The 22531-nt window shown below is 44.8% G+C and overlaps 1 protein-coding gene across 2 annotated transcripts in view; it reads left to right on the forward strand.

Annotated features, from left to right (window-relative positions):
- The window catches only part of itfg1 (integrin alpha FG-GAP repeat containing 1), an 85757-nt gene extending 63487 nt beyond the window's left edge, over window positions 1–22270 (forward strand). For both annotated transcript variants that reach the window (XM_079737240.1, XM_079737241.1), the window contains exons 13-18: window positions 5202–5245; window positions 7947–8025; window positions 14361–14485; window positions 18919–19001; window positions 19577–19694; window positions 21425–22270. In XM_079737240.1, coding sequence (XP_079593366.1) covers window positions 5202–5245; window positions 7947–8025; window positions 14361–14485; window positions 18919–19001; window positions 19577–19694; window positions 21425–21484 — 509 coding nt within the window. In that variant the 3' untranslated portion in view covers window positions 21485–22270. The remainder of the gene's footprint in view (window positions 1–5201; window positions 5246–7946; window positions 8026–14360; window positions 14486–18918; window positions 19002–19576; window positions 19695–21424) is intronic.
- The last annotated feature ends 261 nt before the right edge of the window (window positions 22271–22531 follow it).

Here is a 22531-nt window from a genome sequence, read left to right on the forward strand (position 1 = left end):
TAACAGTACAGAACCAGAACCCCAACAGTACAGAACCAGAACCCAGACAGTACAGAACCAGAACCCCATCAGTACAGAACCAGAACCCCAACAGTACAGAACAAGAGGCCTAACAGTACAGAACCAGAACCCCAACAGTACAGAACCAGAACCCCAACAGTACAGAACCAGAAGCCTAACAGTACAGAACCAGAAGCCTAACAGCACAAAACCGCAGGCCTAACAATACAGAACCAGAGGCCTAACAGTACAGAACCAGAGGCCTAACAGTACAGAACCAGAACCTCTACAGTACAGAACCAGAGGCCTAACACTACAGAACCAGAGGCCTAACAGTACAGAACCAGAACCCAAACAGTACAGAACCAGAGGCCTAACAGTACAGAACAAGAGGCCTAACAGTACAGAACCAGAACCCAAACAGTACAGAACCAGAGGCCTAACAGTACAGAACCCTAATCAATGCTGTTTATCCGGTTCTCCAACTTCTAGGATGTAATGAACACTTGATGCTAACAAGCTTCACAAACACACGTACACACGAATACATACTAAAAATACACATGCACCGCATGAGAAATCGCACACACACACGCACTCAGACACACACACACACACATACACACACATACACGAGCGCGTGTGCAGATACACACACACACAGACACTGATGGAGACGCAGACACACACACACGCGCTCGCGCATGTACGCAGACACACACACTGATAGACACACATTGACTTACGGTCCCTGGAGCAGTGGGGGGGCGCTGAGTCGTGAAGGACGACCACAGCGGTACGATCTCTGCTCCCCGTCTCTCTCTCTCCGTCTTTCCCTCTCTCTTTCGCTCTCTCTCTCTCTCTCTCTGTCTTTGTCTCTGTCTCTCTTTATCTCTCTTTCTCTCTCTCTCTCTCTCTCTCTCTCTCTCTCTCTCTCTCTCTCTCTCTCTCTCTCTCTCTCTCTCAATCACTCAACCATGGTTACTTGGCCTGGGCTATTTAATTCAGTGTAGGCGAACAATTCCAGTTACTGGATTTTTAATTAGCTACTTTCTAATCTGACACGTGCGCGTTCACAACACAAAAAAACATTTGCGTATGCATGCATGCACACACAGACACATTAGAGGTATGATCACAGACATATAAACTCGCCAACCAGCCAGTGAAGAGACCGCTGGAGAAATCGTCTGAGGACGACCTAGAGACCAGAGACCTCTAGGAGGACCTAGAGACCAGAGACCTCTACGGGGGCTGGCTCAGGCTCTATCCAGGTGACCTCTGTTCGTACAGTGGTCCGCGTTTGGCTTTCCAATAGTCAAACAAACGGGTTGGGGGACTGGCCTGGTATAATTCATTGTTATCATCATATAATCCTGTGATAGCTTTTATTTATTGATAGATGGTTTACAGTAATGAGCAAAGGGACCACATTGTCTCTCTGGTGGCTCCCAGTGCCCGACATCACAACCAAATTAAAGAAGGGGAACCGTTGAATGTTTCTTCTCCCTATACTTCGCCTGCGAAGGTTTGGCAGCAAAGTGACCTTTTCTCCGACATGCCGATAAAACCGTCTCCTCCTCTTGACATCCTTGTGCCAAACTTTGCGAGCAGATTTGCCACTGAAAGATTTGGAGTGTGACTAACTGCAGAACAATGTTACCAACAGAGCAAAGCATGAGCCAGCGTTGGCATTGTGAGGTACATATCACACCAGAGGTACATATCACACCAGAGGTATATATCATACCAGAGGTACATAACACACCAGAGGTACATAACACACCAGAGGTACATATCATACAGAGGTACATATCATACCAGAGGTACATATCATACAGAGGTACATATCACACCAGAGGTACATAACACACCAGAGGTACATATCATACAGAGGTACATATCATACCAGAGGTACATATCATACAGAGGTACATATCACACCAGAGGTACATAACACACCAGAGGTACATAACACACCAGAGGTACATATCATACAGAGGTGCATATCATACCAGAGGTACATATCATACAGAGGTACATATCACACCAGAGGTACATATTTACACCAGAGGTACATATTCATACCAGGGGTACATATTTATTGGAGGTTTTGAAGGTCAACATGTCATTTTGTCTGGAGTGTTCTCGGTGTGAAACAAACATTGGTGAGGTCAGCTGCGGCCGTCGTCTCCTCTGTATACCTTGGTATTGACAAGGGGGGCTGAGTTAGTGGTAATTCACCGTTGCTAAGTATAACTGGCCGCTGTCAAGGAAAACAAAGGATTTTTTGCCTCTAATGACGTCTTTGGTAGCAAGTAGTCCGGTAACTTGTCAACCCCAGCGTCTTCGGTTGCTAAGCGGCGTCAACGTCTTTGGCGGACTATTTCTAACACTAAGAATGCTTGGAACAAATAAATTGTAAAAAGACACACCACGTGAAGTTATTTTTTCGTTTTAGCAAGTACCCATGTAATAAGCGGGATGATGCATAGAACGTCGCCAGTCATTATCGAAAATAAGCCCCTTCAGGGCGAACAGGACACCTCCGCTGCGTGTCGGTGTCCTGTTCGCCCTGTCGGGGGCTTATTTTCCCGATAATGACCGGTGTTCTATACATTATCTCTTACATAATGATTCCAGCTACCTATCGTCCTCCCATCAGCCACCTTACGTCCTCCTCCCTGTCGAGGTTTGACAGTTTTAAAGCTAAATCAATACCGTATAATCTATCAATCATAGTTAGCTTTGGTGGGCTGCTGACAGCTCAGCCTTTAACTTATTGATCCTCATGTTGAACGTGCGTCCCTGCTGATATTCAAGACGAGGTCGAGGTCTTTCCGTGCCTCTGGGCCCACCAAGCGTCTTCTTCAGGCCAGCATGAATCTGGAAGTGGTCTCCCCGATCAGTTCGGAGGAGCAGAAGGCCAGGAAGATCAGCTGCATCCCGTCATGTCGTTCACTGAGGTGGTTTACTAGACAACCACCATGAAGAAGCACGATGGCACCGAAATTCTGAGCTGGGCTATCCGTACAAATATGCAATATACACACGTGGACAAAATTGTTGGTACCCCTCTGTTAATGAAAGAAAAACCCACAATGGTTACTGAAATAACTTGAAACTGACAAAAGTAATAATAAATAAAAATTTACTGAAAATTAACCAATGAAAATCAGACATTGCTTTTGAATTGTGGTTCAACAGAATCATTTTAAAAAACAAACTAATTAAACAGGCCTGGACCAAAATGATGGTACCCTTAACTTAATATTTTGTTGCACAACCTTTTGAGGCAATCACTGCAATCAAACGATTTTTGTAACTGTCAATGAGACTTTTGCACCTGTCAACAGGTATTTTGGCCCACTCTTCATTAGCAAACTGCTCCAGTTGTCTCAGATTGGAAGGGTGCCTTATCCAGATGGCATGTTTCAGCTCCTTCAACAGGTGTTCAATAGGATTTAGATCAGGGCTCATAGAAGGCCACTTCAGAATAGTCCAATGTCTTGCTCTTAGCCATTCTTGGGTGTTTTTAGCTGTGTGTTTTGGGTCATTATCTTGTTGGAGGACCCATGACCTGCGACTGAGACCAAGCTTTCTGACACTAGGCAGCACATTTCTCTCCAGAATGCCTTGATAGTCTTGAGATTTCATTGTACCCTGCACAGATTCAAGACACCCTGTGCCAGATGCAGCAAAGCAGCCCCAGAACATAACTGAGCCTCCTCCATGTTTCACAGTAGGGACAGTGTTCTTTTCTTGGTATGCTTCATTTTTGCGTCTGTGAACATAGAGCTGATGTGCCTTGCCAAAAAGCTTCAGTTTTGTCTCATCTGTCCATAGGACATTCTCCCAGAAGCTTTGTCGCTTGTCAATATGCATTTTGGCAAATTCCAGTCTCGCTTTTTTATGATTTGCTTTCAACAGTGGTGTCCTCCTTGGTCGTCTCCCATTAGGTCCACTTTGGCTCAAACAACGACGGATGGTGCAATATGACACTGATGTACCTTGACCTTGGAGTTCACCTTTAATTTCTTTGGAGGTTGTTCTGGGCTCATTGGTTACCATTCTTATTATCCGTCTCTTCATTTTGTCATCAATTTTCCTCCTGTGGCCACATCCAGGGAGGTTGGCTACAGTCCCATGGACCTTAAACCTTTGAATAATACGTGCAACTGTAGTCACAGGAACATCAAGCTGCTTGGAGATGGTCTTATAGCCTTTACCTTTTACATGCTTGCCTATAATTTTCTTTCTATTCTCCTGAGACAACTCTCTCCTTCGCTTCCTGTGGTCCATGTTCAGTGTGGTACACACCATGTCACCAAACAGCACAGTGACTACTTTTCACCCTTTAAATAGGCAGACTGACTGATTACAAGTTTGAAGACACCTGTGATGCTAGTTAGAGGACACACCTTAGTTTAACATTTCCCTATGGTCAAATTATTTTCAATCTTTTCTAGGGGTACCGTCATTTTTGTCCAGGGCTGTTTCATTAGTTTGTTTTTTAAAATGTTTAACCATTGTGGTTCAAATGTTGAACCACAATCCAGAAGCAATGTCTGATTTTCATTGGTTAATTTTCAGTAAATTTTTATTTATTATTACTTTTGTCAGTTTCAAGTTATTTCAGTGACCATTGTGCGTTTTTCTTTCATTAACAGAGGGGTACCAACAATTTTGTCGACGTGTGTATGTTTAAAGAAACATTCAATGACACCTTTCTGGTTTAAGACATTTTCAGGATTGCTGCATCTGGATTCTGCTGCAGAGGTATTGGCCTGAGGAAAATGAGGGATACTACACACACCCACCCACCCACACACACAAACACACACACACACCTAATGCACGCACACACACACCAGTGCACTCACACACAGGTTATTAGCCAGCGCATTTATTTTTCTTGTGTCTCTCATTGCTGCTAATTTATTTAAATGGGTCTCCCACCTCCTCTGTATTGATTGAGGCCGACGGACGGACGGTAAATCAGGTGTGTGTCTGTCAGGACCGACTGAGACGAGGAGACATGAGAAGGTGTAGAGTCCCCCGCTGGTGAAGGCCTCACTCCGGGTCCATGTCCCTCAAAGAAAGACGTAAGAAATCCACACAAACATTTAACGTGTTTTTTTTCTCCCTCCTCATCTCGTTCTCCCTCCTCCATCCCTCCCTCTCCCCCTCTCTACTCCCAGTGCTCAGTGGGCTGTGTTCCAGCGACTGTCCTCAGAAAGTGACGGTAAGGGCTCTCTTGCTGTAGCATGTTAGCATCCCTGTAGCACCACATACCCTTCTGGGGCTCTGCTCCTGCTGTAGACCACACACTATCATCATCGGTGGCGGTATGTTTAATTAGAGCTTGTCTTCATGCATAGCCATCTGCCGTTCAGCCACCTTCACACTTGTGTTTTATTTGTGTCTGGGCAGCAGTTTCTATTATAACACGTTTCCACTGAAGAAGACAACGTTTAGGCACTATATGTGTAAATGAGAGTTAGCTTTCTGCACCAATGCCTCTGACAGGGGAGGCAGAGCATTACTTACCTTCTCAATACCACACCATCCTCTCTCTCTCTCTCTCTCTCTCTCTCTCTCTCTCTCTGTCTCTCTCGCTCTCTCTTTCTCTGTGTGTGTGAGAGAGAGACAGGGGTTCTCTCCCCGATGAGTGACAGCTCTGATATGGGTCATGCTGCTATAAAAGCTTGCCAACCTCTGCGATGACACCACGCCTTTCCTCTGAAGATAGCTCTGGCAGAGATGAAGCTGTTGTTGATTGCAGTGCTGTCCATAGCGCTCTCGTCTAATGTCACATTATGTTGCTCAGTTTGTTGTGCTAAATATGTTGTAAATGTGATCCTTGTAACAAGGAGGCTCATGTAAAACACGCTTCACCCGCATGTAGCGGTGCTGTAGTGTTCAGTAGCGTTGGCAGGTTTCCCCATGCAGCTGATCTTATTTATGGATGTCTGTACGGGTTTGCCCTTCTGCTTTGAGTCTAGTTTGCAACTGGCGCAGAGCGTTCTTTTCCCTCCTGCGCCACGCGTCGGTAAATTAGGGAACAAACGTTCCCTGGTGCTATTTTGCAGTTTCAGAAATCACTTGCGCCACAAACCAGGAAATACCTGGTTTAAAGTCAGTGGCACATTTATAGCAGATGCTATTTTAAGGGTGCATGCATAATGTTGCTTGTGCACCTTGCGCATACACTTTGCTTCTCTCAAATACCTAGCCACACATCCTTGGTAAATTATTTGGGAAAGAACAGCTGATACAGTGGTATAAGTTGTACTTTTAAATCAATGCATCTGCAAACACCGTACAGCAAACACATAGTTTCTTGACACAAACATCATGTACATGCCCATAACTTTTAGGATTGATGAGTATTTGATCGTGAGAAAACATTGTTTTACCGCGGGTGAGTGTTAAAAAGAAAGAATGAATGAATGCAGGCGCGCGTGTGTGCGTCCATCTGTTTAAACACACGCAAACTAAACACGTAACGCATAATACGCATAATACGATTATATACATGGCAATGTATATGAACGGGGGGACACATGCATATTAGGAACACAAGTCGATAACGATAATGCATACAATACTGATAAAAAACGATGTTTATAATGTATTGCGTATATCATTAAATAGAACAACAGTTACCGCATATCATATGTGTATTAAGTTTTCTTTGCCGAAATTTATTTCAGGACTTTATTTCAGGAAGTTGTGGAAGAAAACCTTATTCCATGTTAGAATTAGGCCATATTATTTGGCCATAAACTGAGCCATTTGAAGTTTGTTAGACATGAGACTGTTAGACATGAGAATGTTAGGCATGAGGCTGTTAGACATGAGACTGATAGACATGAGGCTGTTAGATATGAGACTTTTAGACATGAGGCTGTGAGGCATGATGCTGTTAGACATGAGGCTGTTAGGCATGAGGCTGTTAGGCATGAGGCTGTTAGGCATGAGACTGTTAGGCATGAGACTGTTAGGCATTAGACTGTTAGAAATGAGGCTGTTAGAAATGAGATTGTTAGGCATGAGGCTGTTAGACAAGAGGCTGTTAGGCATGAGGCTGGGTCTATTGCATCTGTTGCTGTGTAATACGCCTCCACCATACCAGTATGTTGGCTGTACCACGCCTCCACCCTACCAGTATGTTGGCTGTACCACAGCGTTGATGGATGCCCTCCACCTCTCCCCTCGTCTCTTATGCTATCTCATCCTTTCTTTTCTTTCTTTCTTTCTTAGCTCTCTCTCTTCTTCTTCCTCTCTTCCTCATTCTCTGTCTTTGTTGATCATTTAATCAGTTGATCAACCCCCCTGATGTGTCTGTGGAACTGGTATGGGGTCATATCCCCATGTGTGTGTGTCTGTTGAACTGGTTTGGGGTCATATCCATGTGTGTGTGTGTGTGTGTGTGTGTGTCTGATTAACTGGTATTGGGTCATATCCCCATGTGTGTGTGTGTGTGTGTCTGTTTAACTGGTATTGGGTCATATCCCTGTGTGTGTGTGTGTCTGATTAACTGGTATTGGGTCATATCCCTGTGTGTGTATGTCGGTTTAACTTTTACGGGGTCATATCACTGTGTGTGTGTGTGTGTGTGTGTGTGTGTGTGTGTGTGTGTGCCTGTGATGTGACAGAGGGAATAGAGGGAGGCTGTGATGAGGCCGCCCGCTCATCAGAGAGCAGCCGTTCTCTCACTCGTATTCAGCCAGTTGTATCGATCCATCGCCTTGCTATGAAGACCTCTCCATCACCGTGGCGTCCGAATCCCTGTTTCTCCCCATCCGCCCTCATTGGGTACTGAGTGTGGCTCTGTTGCTCCATCGTCAGTCCTGACCCCTGAGTGTTGGTTAGCGGTCAGGTGTGCAGGATACAGATGAGGTGTAAAGCGGGGTGTCTAACGGAGCCTTGTGTCCTTGCAGCCGTTCGGGGTGAACCAGCCCGGGCCGTACGTCATGTACACCACGGTGGATTCCAACGGGAACCTGAAGAACGCCTCAGGTACGTCTGCTCTTCCTCATCACAGGGGGAGGGGAGGGGGGCGAAGTGGGAGGGGGAGGTAAGGGGGGGAGAGGGCGGGGGGAGATGGGGGGAGGTAAGAGGAGGTCAGGGTTAGGGTGATAGGGTTTATGGTTAGGGTTATAGGTTTAGGGTTATGGTTAGGATTACATTAGGGTGATAGGGTTTATGGTTAGGGTTATAGGTTTAGGGTTATGGTTAGGATTACATTAGGGTTATAGGGTTTATGGTTAGGGTTATAGGTTTAGGGTTATGGTTAGGATTACATTAGGGTGATAGGGTTTATGGTTAGGGTTATAGGTTTAGGGTTATGGTTAGGATTACATTAGGGTGATAGGGTTTATGGTTAGGGTTATAGGTTTAGGGTTATGGTTAGGATTACATTAGGGTGATAGGGTTTATGGTTAGGGTTATAGGTTTAGGGTTATGGTTAGGATTACATTAGGGTGATAGGGTTTATGGTTAGGGTTATAGGTTTAGGGTTATGGTTAGGATTACATTAGGGTGATAGGGTTTATGGTTAGGGTTATAGGTTTAGGGTTATGGTTAGGATTACATTAGGGTGATAGGGTTTATGGTTAGGGTTATAGGTTTAGGGTTATGGTTAGGATTACATTAGGGTGATAGGGTTTATGGTTAGGGTTATAGGTTTAGGGTTATGGTTAGGATTACATTAGGGTGATAGGGTTAGGTCAGGGTTAGGGTTTTGGTGAAGTTAGGGTTAGGAGGTTAGGGTTATGGTGGGGTAATGGTGAGGTCAGGGTTATGTTTAGGGTTATGGTGAGGTTAGGGTCATGGTAGGGTTAGAGTTATGGTGAGGGTAGGGTTAGGTTGTATTTACTATATGCACATAGCACCTACTGCAAACATAACATCATGGTCATGAGTACTCTCTATGCCCTTAACCTAATCTCAAAATAACCCTGCTCTGCTAATTTCTCTCTCTCTCTCTCTCTCTCTCGCTCTCTCTCTCGCTCTCTCTCTCTCGCGCGCTCTCACACTCTCTCTGTGTGTGTGGGTCTCTCTCTGTATGTCTCTCTCTCTCTGTAACATATCATCTCTTTCCTTTTTGCCACAATCTGTCCATGCAGTCCTCTGTCTGTTTAACTCGGTTATGCTCCCCTAAATAGATCACTGTATATAACTTACTGACAGCGCTTTTAAAAATAGACTTAAAATGTTTATTTTTCAGCTGTAATTCATTGTGTCGGGCGTATTCAATGAGCTGGGCTGATTCAGTGTAATCAGTAAGCTGGACTTATTCAGTGCAATCAGTGCAGTGGGCTGATTCAGTGTGCTGGGTTTATTCAGTGTAATCAGTGTAGTGGGCTGATTCAGTGGACATTTGAAGCAACGGTATACTGAGAAAGATAGAGTGCATAGCCAGAGAATCTGCCAGCAGAATTCCCCAGTCTCCTCATTTAGCACTGAAGTGTTGCAGGCCAGCCTGTGTGTATGTGGTTGTGTTTGTGTTTTTGTGGGTGTGCATGCACATGTTCGTGGGTTAGTTAATGCCTCTACGATTTCAAAGTGTATTCATTCTGTAGGACTCTTCTCTGAGATGAGCAATGATGTGGTAGACACACACAGACACACACAGACACACACAAACACACACACACTCACAGACAAACACAAACACAGACACAGACACGCACACACACAAACACACATACAAGTGCATGTAAGTGCACACAGAAATCGTGTGTCTTCTGACGTTCTGCGGGTTGAACAGAGAGGTGCGGGGGGATGAGATCAGATGATAAGTGAGAGGACTAAGTGGGTCAGAGGGACAGAATGTCAACCTGATGGAGATGTGCTTTAACCTGCTGCTGCGGTCTGGACTCCTGGGCCGTGGGGGGACAGGGGCCTCACAGCTGGAGCAGGGGAAAACACTGGCTGCCTGCTGCGTGGGCGGCACGCGGAGCTGTCGAACTGAGCCCAGCTAAGCTTCAGAGGGATTGTTAGGCCTTTGGCGTTCAGCAATTAAAGAGAGATGTTATGATTACAGAACATTAGAGTCTACTGCACCAATCTGCCTCTACTGGACAGATCCAGACCCAGATACATTATTGTTCCCCGAGGAAATGACCTCGTGTTTCCAGCGGCTGATTGCCCTTGGGGATAAGGATCACATATCACTTACTTTTTATATTTCTTGAGGGTGCTCCTCAAAGCCTGTGACTCATTAACTGACCACAATTAAAAGGAATCACATAGTGCTAAGCCTGCTATCGAGTTGTGTCCAGCCTTCAGAGACAGAAGGCCGATGAGTATTATTGGGCAGACTTTACACTAATCCCAGCAGTTGCTTTCCACAGCTAACTTGTCTGTTTATATTGACAAGCATAATTCCTCCCCGCAGTGTGAGAGAGAGAGAGATGGGAGAGAGAGAGACTTCAGGTCGATAGCCCTGCAGCTAACGTTAACAAGCTTGCAGCAAGCAACGATAAAGACCCCTCTGCGGACCACATCTACAGCTTGAGGTCATTCGTTGGCTAGCTAGTAGCTGGTTGTTTTTCAAGGTAACTGGACTTGTTTCACTGTCTTGGTTGACGTAAGTATTTTTATGAGCACTTTCCAACAATCAGCCCTCGGCTGCAACCGAAGTTCCTTCCCAGCGTGCTATTAAGTACGCTAAACAGCAGGTGAGATTTTTGGGGTGTTTTCTTAACCTTTGCATTAAACTAATAGTATTTGTGCTGCATACTATTTACAGGGTCGTTTTACAGTATGGGACAGTGAATGGACACACAGAACACTATTATAACTGAGAGAGGAGAGGACTGATCTCAGGTTAGTGGTGCCGGTAACAGTACCCACCCCCAGCGTGTGAGGGTATGGTCAGTGCAATACAGAGAGAGAGAGAGAGTCCAATTAGGCTAATGAGTTCAGAGGATTAGCAGTGGCTGGCGTTAAAAGGTTACACACCCGCAGATACACACACTCTCATCTCCAGTTGAACTCGTATCAGCATATTTTTACATTTATTTAAATTTTCTTTGAGATGTTTTGGAAAGCCACAAGCTAAACAGTCTCTGGATAGCGCAGCAGTCTTAGTCTTAGTCTAACCATCAGCAGTGTTCATTTAGTCTGACACCATAGCCATTAAATCCACCATGAGCCCAATGCGTGTGTGGGGGTATCAGCCGCTGGACTAACCCACTGCTGAAATATATCCTACTGCTACAACCCTGCCCACTGCTGAAATATACCCCCCTCCTCCAACCCACCCCCCTGCTGAAATATGCCGGGTATATTACTGCTGAAACATCCCCATAAATGTCAGTCTGGGGTTGGCCCATGGTGGCCGACTCTCTGCTTGCTGCACCAGTTGTTTGTCCCTCCTGGCAATGGTTGTCTGTCCCTCCTGGCAGTGGTTGTCTGTCCCTCCTGGCAGTGGTTGAGCTACATTTGTGACTCTAACTGCTTCAGGCAAGCAGCCAATTTACTTCAGTGGTGTCTGACTCGCTCCTCCATGGTATTTATACAGGTTCCTAATCTGCAAAGAATTTTCACCAATCTTTTTCATTGTGAGACTTTTGGGCAGCAGCATTTATGTGTGTGTGTGTGTGTGTGTCTGTGTGTCTGTGTGTCTGTGTGTGTGTTTGTGTGCATTGGTGTGCTTGTAAAGGCATGAGCGCTCAAACAGTTGATAAAACAGATGTAACCTTTAAAATCCCAATGTGACATTTAGATAGTGTGTGTGTTTGTGTGTGCGTGTAAGCGAATCAGCCTCTATGTGCAGGAAAGTATTTTTTGCACATTGGCAATCACAACATAAATGTTAATTTATCGCTGTTCAAGTCTGAATGTTTCCCCATGCCCTAGGGTTAGGGTTAACCCCTAGTTAGGGTTAGGGTTAACTCTAGGGCACATTATGGAGAGACATTATGGAGAGTTAATTCTCTCTCTCTTCTCACCAGTGAAATTTCCCCCCCCCCCCACAGAGTGGGCCAGGCTGTAATGACCCCCAGGGCCGGAGCTTTGTCCTGCTCTGAAACTATCAATGTCCACCAAATTACCAACCACTTTATTTCAGAAGATCGGCCCATGGCCCTGCTCCTTTTCTTCTCTCTCTCACTTGATCTCGCTCTCTTGCTCTCACTCTCTCTCTCTTACTCTCGATCTCTCTCTCTCTCTCTCTTGTTATCTATCTCTCTCTCGATACATTGCTCGTTGTACCGCCTCCCCCCTTGCTCACTCTGCGATTAAGGCCATTATGTGGTTCCTTTCAAGACTTTGCATCTGACACTCAAAAGAGTGTGGAGGAAGATAGGGTATGTGGGTGAGCCAAGGCAGGGGAGAAGTTAAGACAATGACATAAAGGCTCTCTTTATGTCATTGTCAGCCGGCAGTAGGACGCTGGAGTCTACATACGTCAGGCTGAAGACCAGACCTCTACCCTAGCCCCTCTGAGAGCGGCTTACCTTCTCCGCTAAATGTAGAAACATGTTCAAGCCAGAGGATGGGCTTTTAATGAACTGGGAAGATGAGCTGAATTGGCTGAAATTGTTCCCTGAGTGTCCTTGCTCCCCTTGGTACCGATACACAGGGTCCGGGTCCTTACCCGTACCTGAGGCGTTCTTCAGGCTCCCGTTAGAATCCACCGTGGTGTACATGACGTACGGCTCGGGCTGGTTCACCCCGAACGGCTGCAAGGACACAAGGCTCCGTTAGACACCCCATTCACATTCACATTTTATTTAGTATATGTGTGTGTCTCCTCTGTCTCGGCGGGCTGGGAGTGTACAACTAGACTGTGTATATAGTATAAATAACTCTCCTCTCCAGAGGACCAGCTCAGCCAGTCCGCCCACCAGGCCCTCCAGCTATAGACTCTGGATATATAGTATATATATATGTAGTGTATGTATATTGTATAACCAGTGTGTGTCTTCTCTTTCTTAGCAGGTCAGCTCAACCAGTCCGCCCACCTCTCCCTATATTTAGTGGCTATAGTGTATATGTAAGAGATAATGCCCGACAAGGTGTCCATTATCAGGAATTAATGGAAGACGCGGAGGCCTTGGAGGTGTCCATTATCATTCCTGATAATGGACACCTCGAAGAGCATTATCCCGCTTATACCATGGTCACTTGCCAAAGAAAATGAATTAAGATCATTTTATATTTTCATGCGTTTTACAATCCAAATAAAAAAGTTTTTCACAAGCCATAACTTTGTTTCCCTGGTAACGCCTTAGGGTTTGACTAATACTTGGAAGAATCATTACCCTCCCGTAAGGTTCTTATGCAACGGAAACGTGGTTCACTCCTCCAGTAAATAGTCCGCTCAGCTATGAGGCAGAGAGCTAACGTTTTGCATTGTTCATATTTATAATTCAAAATTTGTCCCAGCCTTTATACCACAGATACTCTAGGGTCTATAGCATATAACCGCGTTGCTGATTACAGTTTAATTCATTTTTCACAATTTACCAGCTCTCGTTTTGAAGACCGAATCACCGCGCCATTCGTTTCAATGGGAATCGCGACCGTCTATAATTTCACCATAAAGTGTACATTTTTTCTTGCATGCGGATGTCTTCATTCATAAAAAAATAAAAACATTCGGGAATATGCAAATTATTCTAAAGAGGTCTAGACTCGCGCACGCGCGCACACACACACACACACACACACACACACACACACACACAGACCACGGCGGGTGCTGATTGACAGCGCGCACATGGTTGTTGTATATAGGCCTATAGAGGGGGGGTCTGTTTCATTTAGTATTGCATAGTTTCCAATAACTCCCCCTCAGCTCCTCGCAGCTTAAGCGTGACCGTGACGAGTGTGTCTCTAACCTTTCGGGAGTAGTAGCAAGATTTGATACAATTAAATTCAAATACGGTTGTATAGGAAGAAAAGAAAAAGTTTACTGTATCCGGCCCTTCAGCTAACATATATACAGGAGCTATTCAATAATCGATATTCCAAAAAATCAATAAAAAACTTTTTTAAAAATCATATAACTTCAGAATAATCTGGCGGGCCAGATATTATGTCTGGCGGGCCAGTTATGGCCCACGGGCCGCCAGTTGCAGACCCCTGCTATAGGGTCTATAGCATATAACCGCGTTTTCTGATAATAGTTTAATGCATTTTTCACAATTTACCAGCTCTCGTTTGAAAGGCTGAACAGACAATTTGACTGGAACTACTTAGCAGGTGTCCGTATATCAGGGGTTAATGCACACCCTGCAGCCAATCAGAATCGAGCATTCCACAAGACTATTGTATAAATATATATATGTAGTGTATGTACTGTATCTAGTCTATAACTAGTGTGTGTCTCCTCTCTACAGCGGGCCAGCTCAGCCAGTCCGCCCACCTCTCCCTCCAGCTGCCGTACATCGTTCTGGGTCTCGGCCGCAGCGCCAACTTCCTGGACCACCTCTACGTCGGCATCCCCCGCCCCCCCGGAGAGACGGTGAGCACACAGCCACGCTGCAGGACGTGTGTGTGTGTGTGTGTAAGAGTTTAGGGTTAGTAGACTGGAAAGAGAGAGGGGTTAGTAGACTAGAGAGAGAGAGGGGTTAGTAGACTAGAGAGAGAGAGGGGTTAGTAGACTAGAGAGAGAGAGGGGTTAGTAGACTAGAGAGAGAGAGGGGTTAGTAGACTAGAGAGAGAGAGGGGTTAGTAGACTAGAGAGAGAGAGGGGTTAGTAGACTAGAGAGAGAGAGGGGTTAGTAGACTAGAGAGAGAGAGGGGTTAGTAGACTAGAGAGAGAGAGGGGTTAGTAGACTAGAGAGAGAGAGGGGTTAGTAGACTAGAGAGAGAGAGGGGTTAGTAGACTAGAGAGAGAAAGGGGTTAGTAGACTAGAGAGAGAGAGGGGTTAGTAGACTAGAGAGAGAGAGGGGTTAGTAGACTAGAGAGAGAGAGGGGTTAGTAGACTAGAGAGAGAGAGGGGTTAGTAGACTAGAGAGAGAGGGGGGTTAGTAGACTAGAGAGAGAGGGGGGTTAGTAGACTAGAGAGAGAGAGGGGTTAGTAGACTAGAGAGAGAGGGGTTAATAGACTAGAGAGAGAGAGGGGTTAGTAGACTAGAGAGAGAGAGAGGTTAGTAGACTAGAGAGAGAGAGGGGTTAGAAGACTAGAGAGAGAGAGGGGTTAGTAGACTAGAGAGAGAGAGGGGTTAGTAGACTAGAGAGAGAGGGGTTAGTAGACTAGAGAGAGAGAGAGGGGTTAGTAGACTAGAGAGAGAGAGGGGTTAGTAGACTAGAGAGAGAGAGAGAGGAGTTAGAAGACTAGAGAGAGAGAGGGGTTAGTTGACTAGGGAGAGAAAGGGGTTAGTAGGTTAGTAGCTCTCTTCACCGTGATGGAGGTTATCTCTACTCTAGTGATGGAGGTTATCTCTACTGATGGAGGTTATCTTTACTCTAGTGATGGAGATTATCTCTACTCTACTGATGGAGGTTATCTCTACTCTAGTGATGGAGGGTTATTTCTACTCTAGTGATGGAGGTTATCTCTACTGATGGAGGTTATCTCTACTCTACTGATGGAGGTTATCTCTACTGATGGAGGTTATCTCTACTCTACTGATGGAGGTTATCTCTACTGATGGAGGTTATCTTTACTCTAGTGATGAAGGTTATGTCTACTCTACTGATGGAGGTTATCTCTACTCTAGTGATGGAGGTTATCTCTACTGATGGAGGTTATCTCTACTCTAGTGATGGAGGTCATCTCTACTGATGGAGGTTATCTCTACTCTAGTGATGGTGATTATCTCTATTGATGAAGGTTATCTCTACTGATGGAGGTTATCTCTACTCTAGTGATGGATGGTTATTTCTACTCTAGTGATGGAGGTTATCTCTACTGATGGCGGTTATCTCTACTCTAGTGATGGAGGGTTATCTCTACTCTACTGATGGAGGTTATCTCTACTCTAGTGATGGAGGGTTATTTCTACTCTAGTGATGGAGGCTTTCTCTACCCTAGTGATGGAGGTTATCCATACTGATGGAGGTTATCTCTACTGATGGAGGTCATCTCTACTGATTGAGGTTATCTCTACTCTTGTTCCCTCCATTTTTCCTGCTTCCTTCCTCCTTCATGCCTACATATTTACACACACACACACACACACACACACACACACACACACACACACACACACACACACACACACTCACACACACACACACACACACACACAAACTCAGATACATTCTATCAGTTAATGTGTGATTTTTAGATCGTTCCTTTGAATGAAGAGAGACAAAGGAATGTATCTCTCTCCCTCCCTTTCTCTTGTTCCCTCCCTGTATCTTTTTCTACTCCACATCTCTCACCCAGTAGGATCCCCTCTGCCGCCTCAAAATGGTTTTGTGCTTCACTAATCAGCTCCCATCTGCCTCTCTCTCTCTCTCTCTCTCTCTCTCTCTCTGCTTCTTGAGGTTTTTGCTTTGTCTTTGAGGCACTTTGCTGCTGTCCAATCAGTGGGCCTCTCGTCCTCTCATTGGGCGGCTGGCTGCAGGCGGCCGTTATCAGGTCCTCTCATTGGTCCGCTGGCTGCAGGCGGCCCTTATCAGGGCCCAGTGCTGTGCAGCGCTCAGAGACAGCTGGCGTCAGTCACAGAGAGAAGATAAACATTCCTTGAACGAGTCGCTCTTTGGTTGTTGGCGAATAGCGGGGAGATCTCTCTAAATTATGGAATTGTGGTATCAGACATTAGTGCTATCAAGGGAGCCATGTTTCCCTTTCTAAACTGTGAAGTGTGTGCATGTATATGTGTGTGTGTGTGTGTTTGTGTGTGTGTGCGTGTAAATAACTTGTTATTGAAGCTATCCTGCCCCAGTTGACACCAAACGTTATCTGAGTCTAGAATGGATTCCAAAGCAGGAAGAGAGAACTATACGATCTAGATGTGCTATACTATATATACTATTCTTTATACCATGGTCTGGGGGAATACTCGATTCTGATTGTCTGCAGGGTGTGCATTAACCTCTGATATACGGACACCTGCTAAGTAGTTCCCGTCAAATTGTCTGTTCAGCGTATATAGAGTATATATAGTGTTAAAAATGCATTAAACTGTAATCAGAAAACGCGGTTATATGCTATAGACCCTATAGTATCTGTGGTATAAAGGCTCAGACGAATTTCAAATTATAAATATGTACACTTTATGTTGAAAAGTATAGACCGTCGCGATTCCCATTGAATCGAATGGCGCAGTGATTCGGTCTTCAAAAGGAGAGCTGGTAAATTGTGAAAAGGTCATTAAACTGTCATCAGCAACGCGGTTATATGCTATAGACCCTAAAGTATCTGTGGTATAAAGGCTGGGATGAATTTATAAATATAAATATGTACAATGCATAACGTTAGCTCTCTAGCTCATAGGTGAGCGGACTAGGATACCTCCCGTTGCCAAGTCGTAGCTAAGGTCCGTCCTATTAGTGAACAACGTTTCCGTTGCATAAGAACCTTGCGGGAGGGTAATGATTTTCCAGGTATTAGTCAAACCCTAAGGCGTTACCAGGGAAACATAGTTATGGCTTGTGAAAACTTTATATTTGGATTGTAAAACGCATGAAAATATAAATGAATGGTCTTAATTTATTTTCTTTGGCAAGTGATTATGGTTTTAGTGGGATAATGCCCTTCGAGGTGTCCATTATCTGGAATAAATGAACTTCGCGGAGGCAACCGTCCTCCACTGCGCGTCGGACAGTTCTAACGCGTTCATTAATTCCTGATAATGGACACCTCGAAGGGCATTATCCCTTACATATACAATGTCCTAGTATACCATGCGATACTTTACTGTATACATACTATAACCAACCATTACCGTGGTAACCATAGATCCATAACATGGTAATCTATAGATCAATAACATGGTAATCATAGATCCATAACATGGTAATCATAGATCCATAACATAGTAATCTATAGATCCATAACATGGTAATCATAGATCCATAACATGGTAATCTATACATACATAACATGGTAATAATAGATCCATTACATGGTAATCATAGATCCATAACACGGCAATCATAGATCCATAACAGTTATCATAGATCCATAACATGGTAATAATAGATCCATAACATGGTCATCTCTAGATCCATAACCTGGTAATCTATAGATCCATAACATGGTAATCATAGATCCATAACACAGTTATCATAGATCCATAACATGGTAATCCATAACGTGGTAATCGTAGATCCATAACATGGTCATCTATAGATCCATAACATGGTCATCTATAAATCCATAACATGGTGATCATAGATTCATAACATGGTAATCATAGAGCCATAACATGGTAATCATAGAGCCATAACATGGTCATCTATAGATCCATAACGTGGTAATCTATTGATCCATAACATGGTAAACATAGATCCATAACGTGGTAATCATAGATCATCGACCTGTGTGTGTGTATGTGTACAACAATTAGGGCATTTAGCAGACGCTTTTATCCAAAGCGACTTACATCGGTTAATACACACATTGACACACCGACGGCAGAGTCAACCATGCAAGGCGACAGCCAGCTCGTCATGAGCAGTTAGGGTTAAGTGTCTTGCTCAGGGACACATCAACACTCTGGGGATCGAACTAGCAAACTGCTCTACCTCCTGAGCTAAGCCGACCCTTGTATATATACGTGTGTGTGTGTGTGTGTGTGTGTGTGTGTGTGTGTGTGTGTGTGTGTGTGTGTGTGTGTGTGTGTGTGTGTGTGTGTGTGTCACAGGCCAAACAACACCACCAGAAAAGTATTTTTAACTATAAAAATGAGTTCTGGTCACATAATCTTCCATCGGTGCTGAGACATGCGTTCGTGAACCAATATCAATTTTTGTGTGTGTGTTTGTGTGTGTGTGTGTAGGACATGAGAAGAAAGGAGTGGACTGCCATCATTCCAAATTCTCAGCTCATCGTCATCCCGTACCCTCACAACCAACCACGCAGGTAGGAACACACACCCACACACACACACACAAACACTCTTAGCCTCTATGACGCATACATAGGTAACTATATCTATATCTTTCTGGACATACACACACACTCTTCGTATTTATGACAGGCATGCAGATATACCAGGAACAACAACACTATGAACACACACACATACACACTGTGTGACCTCTGAACTCCAGCTGGTTGCCATGTTGAACATTCTGCCTCACTTCCATGCAGAGCACCATATGGCAACACCTCCACACACACACACACACACCTCCACACAAACACACACCTCCACACAAACACACACCTTCACACACACACCTCCACACAGACACACACACACACACACACACACACACACACACACACACACACAGACCTCAACACACCTGCGTTGGGCTATGGAACACAACACAGTCCAACACTAATCTTTCTGATTTCATAGTTATCCACTGTAAAATACGTTACATTTTTCAACTTGTTTTTTTCCTGCTTTCTCTTATTATAATGTCCTCTCTTTTTTCAACTTCTCTTTCTCTCTCTCTCTCTCTTTCTCTCTCTCTCCCACTCTGAAGCTGGAGTGCTAAGCTGTACCTGACTCCCAGTAGCATCGTCTTACTGACTGCCATAGCACTTATTGGAGTGTGCGTCTTCATCCTCATCATCATCGGCATCCTTCACTGGAAGGAGAAGGTCAGAACATAATGAACACACACACACAAAAAAACACACACACACAAAAAAACACACACACACCCAAAAAGCACACTGTCTGTGCTTGTGTCTGTGTGTGTGGAAGGCCAAAATGCTAAAAAACGATTTGTCATTCAATGTAAGTCACCCTAAAATACGGATAGGTGCTATTTAACGCGTTAAATATCACGTTCAACAGCGCCTTTTGATAACGAATGAATAAGCTTGATCTGTTCCTGTAACTATATAAACCCAATTAAAAGGTTAATGAAGGTTTAATAGAAGGGCATTCTCTTGTTGAAAGAGGAAAGACTTCTCTCGTGTAAAGACTGGACATTGGATATAATAATAAGAATACAAATATTTCACACTATTAGATCGCTTATATGGATACTCGGGGCCTGCCGTAATTCCAACGCCTCATTATTCCGACATTTGAATGTTCCGAAATATTTCCCATTAGATCAACACGCCACTTTGCCGACGGTTCTATGTTACGAAAACGGAACGCATTGGTCCGAAGTGCCGTTTTGCCGATTAGTCAAAAAAGAGGCGCATTAGGCAGACGGTCCTATATGGCGAAAATTCACAATCCCTGGACTTTAATAGTCTCTCTCTCTCTCTCTCTCTCTCTCTCTCTCTCTCTCTCTCACCCCCTTTCTCTCTCTCTCACTCACACACTCACTCACTCACACACACTAAGCATCAAAATACAACCTACTAGGCCTACATCTTATTTTCAGGATGCGTATTGGAAAGTGAAAACGCTTCACTTCATTTTGACACGGTGTTTCAGCACCAGGGACAGAGAGCAGAGGTCTAATTGTCAACACAGGCACACACACACACGCACGCACACACTCACGCAAGCAAGCACACACACACACAATAGGCTAAGTAGATGGTAGGCCTATAAAATATAAGTTTGGCTAAATCAATACCAGCAAAATTATTTAGGCTAGTAAAAGCACACTGCAAACAAGGTAAACAACACATATAGACCCACAAACAGCTACTAAACATAACAATTGGATTTGATTTTTACTCACCGTTTGACTTCTTTACAAGGAAAGTATTAGTCCTTGAATACCCTGCGCTTCATAAATTCACCTGCTGAGAGAGAGGGAGAGGGAGAGAGAGAGAGAGGCTATTAAACTCCAGGTATTGTGTATTTTCGGCATATAGGGTCGTCGTCCTAATGCGCCTCTTTTTGACCAGCACCGGATATTCAACGCTTCCTTTCCTCGTATCACAGACATTTTGTGGCACTATGTGTGAAACGTTTTCCAACGTGTAAACGGGCTAGCATGAAATAAACGTCCTTACCAAGTCTGGCCCAGGGAGCTCTCTGTAGACTGGAGCTACAGCGAGAGAAGGTTTACCAAGTCTGGCCCAGGGAGCTCTCTGAAAACTGGAGCTACAGCAAGAGAAGGTTTGGGGTGCTGGAAGACGAAAAGCCCAGCTTAGTGTTTGAGATTACAATGGTTCTCCTGGGGCCGGACTCAACCATGACAACAGACAGAAGTTGTATTTCTCTGTCGGGATGCTTTCCATGATGTTGGAGTATAATCTGAGCCTGTCAGCAGGGAAGAGAAGCCCTTTAGAGGAAGTCGAAGAGGATGACAGCTGCAGTGATCTCGTTCACGACTGGACAATATTCAGAAGTCTGCTGCAGTGAAAGCCAACGATTTGTGCACTGATACTAAACTGTTTATGTGTGTGTGTTTCAGAAAGCGGACGACCGGGAGAAGAGACAAGAAGCCCATCGCTTCCATTTTGATGCCATGTGAAGAAATTGTTTGATAAGAATCACTATCTACTGCACCCAGCCCATCAATCTACATCCTCTCTCTCTCTCTCTCTCTCTCTCTCTCTCTCTCTCTCTCTCGCTCTCTCTCTCTCTCTCTCTCTCTCTCTCTCTCGCTCTCTCTCTCTCGCTCTCTCTCTCTCTCTCTCTTTCTCTCTACCCCCACCCAGCAGCCACTGCTCTGAAGTGTTTCATATCGATGTTCTGATTGAGGTCCGCCTGTGGCTGACGGTCGCCTTAATGTTGCTTTTAGTTTTCTTGGTCCACATTTCATCCCATGCCACGTGCTCAATGGTTAGGGTCCAAGATGAGAGAGGTGCAATCAGAGTGTAGCCATGCAGCGCTGATATCACTGACTGGCATGTAAAGTCCTGGCGCTACAAATGAACATGGGCCCCCGGGTCTCCCCCTGGAGGGACCCAAGGGCCTCTGAGTCTCTCCAGGGGCCCCTGGGTCTCTTAAGCGGCCTCTTGGTCTCTTGAAGGCCCCATGGTCTCTTCAGTGGCCCCTCGTTCTCTCCAGCGGCCCCTGGTTCTCTTGAAGGCTCCTGGGTCTCTTGAGGTCTCCCTGAAGGCCCCTGGGTGTCTACATTTTGTTCAGATGCTCACAGGTTATTTTTGCTAAATTAGCTTGCACTTTTTTAAGTTTATACTAATAATTAACTTTGTTGGTCATTTTAATTTATTATGAACTTGATTGCAGAAGAATGTTACCAATGTGTTCACTACTTATCTGGGGAGAACTAATAAAAAAGTTCAAATTAATCTTGGAGCTGTGTGTGTGTGTGTATTTTTGTCTTTGTGCGTGCGGCGTGCGTGCATTAGAATATTCAGATCCACTAGATTGTCTCGTGGAGTTCATGTCACGTGACCTCCTGGATTTGACCCGTGCGGTCCTCGAGAGAGAGAGAGAGAGAGAGAGAGAGAGAGAGAGAGAGAGAGAGAGAGAGAGAGAGAGAGAGAGAGAGAGAGAGAGAGAGAGAGAGAGAGAGAGAGAGAGAGAGAGAGAGAGAGAGAGAGAGAGAGAGAGA

This window comes from Pollachius pollachius, assembly GCF_949987615.1.
Source record: "Pollachius pollachius genome assembly, chromosome: 5".
Classification (NCBI taxonomy): Eukaryota; Metazoa; Chordata; class Actinopteri; order Gadiformes; family Gadidae; genus Pollachius; species Pollachius pollachius.